General features: G+C 40.5%; 1 protein-coding gene across 3 annotated transcripts in view; it reads right to left on the bottom strand.

Annotated features, from left to right (window-relative positions):
* Nucleotides 1–7,728: 7,728 nt before the first annotated feature.
* The window catches only part of LOC117377552 (ecto-NOX disulfide-thiol exchanger 2), a 137,048-nt gene continuing 136,109 nt past the window's right edge, over nt 7,729–8,667 (bottom strand). For all 3 annotated transcript variants that reach the window (XM_055224896.1, XM_033973996.2, XM_055224895.1), the window contains one exon: nt 7,729–8,362. In XM_055224896.1, coding sequence (XP_055080871.1) covers nt 8,231–8,362 — 132 coding nt within the window. In that variant the 3' untranslated portion in view covers nt 7,729–8,230. The remainder of the gene's footprint in view (nt 8,363–8,667) is intronic.

The following is an 8,667-nucleotide window of genomic DNA, read 5'->3' as shown; positions in this document are numbered from 1 at the left end:
TACTGGAGAGGAGAATCCAACCGATAGTCGAACCTCGGATTCAGGAGGAGCAGTGTGGTTTTTGTCCCGGTCGTGGAACACTGGACCAGCTCTATACTCTCCATCGGGTCCTCGAGGGCTCATGGGAGTATGCCCAACCAGTCCACATGTGTTTTGTGGATTTGGAGAAGGCATTCGACCGTGTCCCTCGTGGTGTCCTTTGGGGGGTGCTCCGGGAGTATGGGGTCTGGGGCCCTTTGCTAAGGGCTGTCCGGTCCCTGTATGATCGGAGCAGGAGCTGCGTTCGCATTGCCGGCAGTAAGTCAGACCTGTTCCCGGTGCATGTTGGACTCCGCCAGGGCTGCCCTTTGTCACCGGTTCTGTTCATTATATTTATGGACAGAATTTCTAGGCGCAGCCAGGGGTCTGAGGGGGTCTGGTTCGGGAACCACAGGATTTCATCTCTGCTGTTTGCGGATGATGTTGTCCTGATGGCTTCATCGAGCCAGAACCTGCAGCAGGCACTGGGGCGGTTTGCAGCCGAGTGTGAAGCGGCTGGGATGAGAATCAGCTCCTCCAAATCCGAGGCCATGGTTCTCGACCGGAAAAAGGTGGTTTGCTCTCTCCGGGTGGGTGGTGAGTCTCTGCCCCAAGTGGAGGAGTTCAAGTATCTCGGGGTCTTGTTCACGAGTGAGGGAAGGATGGAGTGTAAGATTGACAGGCGGATTGGTGCAGCGTCTGCAGTGATGCGGTCGCTGTATTGGTCCGTTGTGGTGAAGAAGGAGCTGAGCCGGAAGGCGAGGCTCTCGATTTACCAGTCAATCTACATTCCTACCCTCACCTATGGTCATGAGCTCTGGGTAATGACCGAAAGGACAAGGTCGCGGATACAAGCGGCCGAAATGGGTTTCCTCCGCAGGGTGGCTGGGCGCACCCTTAGGGATAGGGTGAGGAGCTCAGTCACACAGGAGGAGCTCAGAGTAGAGCCGCTGCTCCCACACGTTGAGAGGAACCAGCTGAGGTGGCTCGGGCATCTGCTCAGGATGCCTCCTGGACGCCTCCCTAGGGAGGTGTTCTGGGCATGTCCCACCGGGAGGAGGCCCCGGGGAAGATCCAGGACACGCTGGAGGGACCATGTCTCTAGGCTGGCCTGGGAACACCTTGGGATCCTACCGGAGGAGCTGGAGGACGTGTCTGGGGTGAGGGAAGTTTGGGAGTCCCTGCTCAGACTGCTGCCCCCGCGACCCGGCTCTGGATAAGTGGAAGAAAATGGATGGATGGAACTATTTTATTTTATACTTAATTTCATGTGCTTCTCATAACTTCACCTATCCAATATACCATACCATATTTTATACATATACATGTACATTCTAACATTAAATAGCCCAGTAAGATTGTCATTGTCAACTATTGTTATAATTTCACTGGAGTGAAAGACACTGCAGTGGAGTTTCTGAATCCTCCATTACCTTCAGTAATGACAGTAATTCTTTCTCATTCTGTTTGCAAGACAACAATCTGCACTAAATTGGCAGGAAAACAGCTGTTGAAAGGACAACTGAAATATAGGTGGAGCATTCAATGTAAGGCTATTGATACTTTGTGGGTGACTCCCTGGGGGTGTGATACAAACTTGCCACAGCACTATCTGAAGCTCTGTTAGTCAAGTTAGCTTTGAACACAGTCCCCTGTTGTAGTTCCCCTGTTGGGAACTACAACAGGGGGACTGTATACTGTTGTTGTATACCGTTAAACAAACACCTAAACTGGACCATGAACTTTCGTATTGATCACAGGCTCCTGAAAACAGGTGTCAGTATTTGCTAATGTCTCAAAAAGGTCAATTTTGCCTTATGCATGTCCAAAATATACCAACAGAACTCACCCAGACTTCCACTATGCAGTTAATTACTACCGGTGCACATTTGCAAGGTAATTAAAGGTCACTAGATTAATTTGAAGATCGGGCAGTGACCATTTCTCATTATTCTAACCTTACCTACCTAACCTAGCAAGAGCTGCACTGTGCTGAAATTTTTAATCAACACCACTGCTTAGGATCAGTGGTTTCAAAATGAATCTCACGAGTATATCCACTGTGCTTTTAAGTGAAAGAGATAAAGAGAGAAAGATTGTTATGAAACATTGGGAATTATTGCGTGCTGTAGACTTATTTAATATTGTATACCCAGACACTCTAGGGACCATGATAGAAAAGCAATTTTATACCACTATTGGCTATTCTTCACACATATTAAAGTATAGATCTTAAAAAAAAAAAGAAGAAAAAAAGACAATATGCATATCCAATTTAAAAATAATAAGTTTATATCGTTGTCCCTAAATGTCACTATATGTGTGCAATATCTGTGATCAAGTGTATGGTGACAGGCACTATGGCAATGTATTAAACAGTTTTATCATATTATTAACAATTGTGCTGGTTGGTCCCGATTGTGAATACAGAAGCCTGTAAGGTGCAGCTCATGTTGTGCTCAGAAGGGGGTGCTGTTGGCTTTGATCAATTTCTACAAGCAGACAGACATGATCTTGTTTTGAAAATGTTCTCTACTTTGTCTGTGCTTTACCTGTTGACAACCAAACACGGTATTTGAGTGTCAATACAGATAGATGTGGTGTAGCTCCAATCCCCATTCACCAATGACTGATCTTTTATTTAGAAAAACAACCGTTATCGGCTTGTTTGTGCAAGCTGTTATCATAACTAGGAAGATACTAACACCTTCTGAGAGCAATCTGGCAATTAAGGTTACTTTAAGTATCGTGAGATCATCCAAAACTACCTAGTTATCTCCCTGTATTCAATTATACTCACATTAGGTGTGATCTGACTGCACATACACAGATTAAGGAATAAAAACAATAATCCTCCAACTCAGAATGACAACACTTTGCTGGGAGAGAATTTGTTAAAAGTACACTGTATAACTTTTGTGTTGGGAGGTCCGCCACAACTGAGATGTTATTGCTTTGCCTGGAACGCTCCACAGTATGGCATTAAACCTTTCCTTCATGCATTTATTAAATTACAGGTGTTAACTTGAAAATATCTTGAAAAACATGCATTCATACTGTGAGAAGGGTCTCTTCTCCACAGATGTGACTGGTAAAATAGTGCCGTAACCTGCTTGCTTCCATCAAAATAGACAAGTTTAATACTATACTATACTGCAGAACTCAACTTCCCACTTCAGGCGAAACAATAACATCTCTATGGAAATAAACAGGTGGCAGACCCTTGACCAGAGAAGTTACACAGTGCAGCTTTAAGGCTCTATGTCAAAACAGACGCCCTAGGACATTTCAAAATATCCTCAGTGGTGAATATTTGGCAGTGCATTCTTCTAAACCAGTGTCCCAATCGGCAATCCAGTACGGTATTAGCCCAGCATCCACCTTGAACTGAATTAATGAGCAGACCTCAGACTGTGACAGCGATGAGCAGACAGCAGTGGGTTGGAGAGTCGTGTTCACTGGGGACCAATTGTGGATTTAATTAGTTTGTGTTTACCTCCTTCTGTGCTGCCCCTGAACCTATGTAGAACCTCTACAAGCTCACATAACCGGCTGCAGAGAAGATACAAATTGTACACCCAGTTTATTCAGTGTGCAGCTTCTGAAAGAAAACAATATCTATTAGTCTTTTGTTTCTGTCAGAGGGAGCATAGCAGTGTAAGCTAATGTGGTGGAAAGAAAAGCAGCTGGTGGTGTGCACTTGAGTTAGTCATCAGGGACGCTCTGCTGACTCCCACACGGAGCAAGAAGGATGTGTATTGAAGCAGAGACTTAATATTGACAGCCTGTCCCAATACCCCAAGTACACCATCAAGTAGATGAAAGCTGAAATGGAGGCTGTGTAATGTCAGTATGGCTGCAAATATGGGCAGATTGTTCAGTTGCAAATAAATACACACACACAAGCTTGTATGGCCTATCTGGAAACACAAAACATTAAAAAACAGTTTGTGACTGTAAAATAAGACTTGCACTTTTTCACATAAATACTTAATTATCTTTTCAATTAGTTGTTAGTAATTATTGCGCTTGCTTATTGAGATTTTAAGTGTGTATGATCGTTCTCTAATTTTGACTGAATTTGGTAGTAATACCTGTTGCAAATGTGATAGTTTAACACCAATCAGAAAACAGTGAAGAAAAGTTGAAAAATATGTTGAAAATTACTGGAGGTAAAGAGTTCTGTTTTAGTTAGTTTAGCTTTAGTCACGGGTCAGAATTCAATCCATAAGTAAGGCACAATTGACATGTAATTAACAATTTTTTTTCTGATACTTTAAACATCATTTCAACAAAGAAAGGTGTTTTCTTATAATTGCATTTGTCAAATCATTTCTGAATGCATTAGAGGAGTTTCGGCTCAGTATATCATGGTAGGTAACAGTTATGGAATTCTCTGGTCTGAGACCATGATTTTCAACCAGGAAATAATTTTAAACCTAAAAAATGGCCAAACTGGGAATGAAATTATAAAACTTTTAGTAAAATCTTAAATCCTAAAGATCTTAACGGAGTAGTCTAACCTGTGAAAGTCACTAAGAAATACAACTTAAACCTGATGTAAATCCATGCGAACTGAAGGCTTCTAGATGGTGCATATCGACGAAAATTCACCAGTTTTCTACTCTCTTTGCCATTATCTGTGTCATCAAACCTCTTTTAGCAAGTGTCTGTGCAATCCAGTACAGTTAACCTCGCACCTCAAGATGGCACCAATGCGCCACTTGTGTCGGTGTTATTGTGGCTTTGGGCTGTACTTGTCATTTAACAGGCAAAGTCAGCACAAATTATAAGCGCTGATGGACTAACATGGAATAAAATGAGTTTTTCCAGGCATCGGCATGGCAACACTCTGTAAAATACAACTTTGGCAGTCAGACTTTTTTGACAGAGACGACTAGAAGAGTCAGTGTGCTAAATTTCACGTTCTTCATTGGAGCTATAAGCTGTTGTAGTAATTTGAAATGCAGGAATATTTCGAAATTTTCCCATAAGAACAGGCATTTTCGCACACTGCCATGGCGACACCATTCAAAATAGGACATGGGCCCTATTGACTTTTATGATCGGGAAGACATGAAGAGTCATTATGCCAAATTTAACATTATTCCATGACATTCATATTTTCTGTCATGAATGGGAAATTTTGGAATCAGCCCCCTAAGGAAAATGTGGACAAAATATAGAGAAAAAAGAGCACAGTATAAACAGTTAGAAAATACCTATGAGGAAGCAGAATAAGCTAACCAAAAGATACTACAGGAAATGGAAAAAAACAAAGACCGAACTGAAACTTGGCAAACAGGAAACATCCAGGCTCAGGACAGACCTTAGCAGCTTAGAAGTCCACTGTGTTGTCCTCCAAAGTCAACTTAGAAACATCAAAGATTTACAAGATCAGCTAAGGGTATTGAAAGATGAGCACGTAAAGGTAAATAAATTCAAGGATAACGATATAATAATGCAACTAAATACCAAATTGAAAGAGAGAGAGATGTACGAAAGAGCGAAAATGCATGAAACTGATGAGTTAAATAAAGATATGTTGGTACTAATGAGAAATTTGTTCATAGCAACTGAAGAGGTTAATGCGTTCAAGGAAAAGTATGTAAATTTAGGAAGACAATTTTAAAAGCAACAGACTAAGATTAAAAAAACTATCGGATGACTTGGAAGCAGCGCAGTCAGAAATAAGGCTCTTAAATAAGCACATAGCTTAAATGAAACAACGCGAACAGACAATGAAGGAGGACAAAAAGGCCTTCCAGTTGCAAATGGAGAAAGACAAGTCGATTTTACAAACTCATACATATAAAATAGAAGTTTATAACTAGACCTATGAGAAAAAGAACGCCTCGCTCCTCAACAATAACTACATGTTGTGCTAATGACTGAACCTATTAGAAAGTTTGGTGTTAAAGACCAAACAGAATCAGAGGAGCACCAAAACGAAGTCCAGTCCTATAAAGGCTTGTGGCAGGAGCAGAAAAAAAGCAATTATATTGAGCAAAGGTCCATTATGATATAATATTATATATTAAAGTAGGAAATAAGATGTGCCAAAGTCCATTGGACTTTTAAAAATGAACTGAATAGTTTAGATTTCCTGGCCAGTCTGTGCTTATTCTGCAATTAAGCATGATTAAACATGAAAATCAGAATCAGAATGTGTGCAGGCCTAATTTCAAGAAATAGTTTGTGGGCTCAAGGGCCCAGGTCAGGTTAAACTGAAGGTTTTGGGCGCGATCGAAATAGTGTTGTACAGAGTCACATTTTAATAAGTAACCTACAAAAAATGAGTAGAAGTACTGTAGGAATAAAAATATGAATCAATAAAAAATACATAAATTAAAAAGATTTAAGGATTTCACCAAAGTTTCATAGATCTGTCAGTTTATAACAAATAAATGAAAAGTTTTGAAGCAGTGGAGGTGGTTCACCTGTTGAGACAGAGGATGAGGAGCCCAAAGTCACACAGCAGAATGCAGAGCCTTGATCCGGTCTCAGGAGTCTTACACAGAAGTCAAATAGAAGCTTAAAGCTGCACACAGCACTGGCGGCATTGGAGTGCTTTGCACTCGGTCGACCCGACATTCCCTCAGGATGGCACTAACACGGCACTTGTGTCTGTGATATTGTGGGTTTGGGCTGTACTTGTCATTCAACAGACAAAGTCAACGCACATTAGAAGCTTTGTTAGCCCCCTGGACTTTTTTGAGGGGAACGACCTGGAGAGTGAGTGTGCTGAATTTCACATTCTTTAATGAAACTAATAAGTTGTAGTAATTTCAAATTTCAAAATTTTCACATAAGAATAATACTGCCTTGGCAACACCATTCAAAATACAGCAAAATACAATACCTGTTTACTTTATGATCGGGATGACATGAAGAGTCATTGTGCCAAATTTCACGATAATCCATGATACTAATGTTTTTGATCCCAAAATTTCCCATTCATAACAGTCTCATTAGAATAACATTGGCGCTTTCTGCATCACCATAGCAACATGTTAAAAAATACATGTTTTCATTGACTTTTTGGATTGGGATGGACAAATGAAATTTTGGGCGACATTTCGTAACATCTCCGAAAGCTAAGTTTTTGGCCCTCAATACACACTTATTTGTTATTCTGTAAGGGGCGCTACTGCGGCAGTTTTGTTTCTTTCACAATGAGCAGGTTTAGGCAAGAAAGTTTTATAAGTGATTTAAATTTGAGCCCATTCGGACTTCATATCTGTGAACGGGAGCAAAAATTCCAATGGAAATTTATGGCTTGGCCACAGGAAAACCGTGATAGTGATCAAAATAAATTGGATAACTTTTGATGCCCCACTTCTCTAGATGACCTACAATGATTTTCAGCCCTGCCAGTGAAAGCCCTCGGAAGAGATGGTTAAAATGCAACATAAATTCCGAAATGCTGAGTCAGCATTTTCACTTTCAATCTGAGATGGCTTATTTCCGGTTTGTCAGGGTTTCACAGGAGGTTTTGTTCATTTTAGTCAAGCCCTTATATAATCCAAGCTGTAAAATGAAAGAGAAAAGATTTGCCTTTAAGCAAGTTTTTTCCCTCTTGTAAGTAGAGTACTTTGTTGGTCTCATCCATTAGAGTGGACAGAGTGGACTGACAGGCTAAAAGTTGTCTCTGTTCACTGTAATGGACACACATTCATAGAAGTTTGCTAAATAAATAGTTAAACCAACTTACAAACTTAAAATACATTTTATGAGCAAATATATCAAGCGATTAATAATGTAACAAAGTCTTTACAGAATTTGAATAAGTGGATCCATTTGCAATACATTTTTTGCAAACAGGAAACACCAAAAACATTAAAAGGAGGAGGTTATCGAGTTCAGAAGTTTCAAAAGTTCCGAAAGATCCTGATAACCTCATAAAGGCCCTGAAGTTCTGCCCAACACTGGCATCAAAGAGAAAGAACATCCTTTTCACTTTGGGCACTTACAACTACATTGTGATCCCGTCACTATGGATACTGGGGCTCAAGTGCTGAGTGTAAAAATACAAAGGTCTTCAAAGTGAACTACTAGAAATCACTTGAGCAATATGCAGCATGTCTTCAGTAAGTCTCTAGAACCTTTTATACGGTGCTTTGAGGGTTCATGTTTGGTATATCATTTTCCACGCTTGTAGAGTGTCCAGTGTGTCATTTGAATATCTCAGGCGTGTTAGGAGTAGGTAAGTCTATAAACTCTTTATGCCCTGAAATCCACAAAAGTTCCATCGTTTCTCTAAACTGGCTCCTACGCCAGTCAGTTCTTGTCTGAAAGTGCAGGGCAGCCGAGAGAGGAGCGACTCTACTTCACTGGTGGTAATCTGTCAGAACACAAACATAACACACTGTTAGATCGAATAAAATGTGTACAAGTATACAAGCATTAGCAATTTGCCATAATCTGAAATACTTAGAACTGTATTTCAAGATACATAAGGTACTTTACATTGCATTATTTATTCAAACCTCACATGAAAGGCAAAGTTAAATGTACATGGATATTCATGGGTAAGTGATCAGACGCATAACCATCTATGTACAAAGTTAGGTGGAGTGGGGATGTAACGATAACCGAAATATCATCAAAAGTCTCAACAATAAGATCGTGAGCCAAATATACTTATAT

This window comes from Periophthalmus magnuspinnatus, chromosome 10, assembly GCF_009829125.3.
Source record: "Periophthalmus magnuspinnatus isolate fPerMag1 chromosome 10, fPerMag1.2.pri, whole genome shotgun sequence".
In the NCBI taxonomy this organism is placed as follows: Eukaryota; Metazoa; Chordata; class Actinopteri; order Gobiiformes; family Gobiidae; genus Periophthalmus; species Periophthalmus magnuspinnatus.
This window is presented reverse-complemented; position numbering and strand designations above follow the sequence as displayed.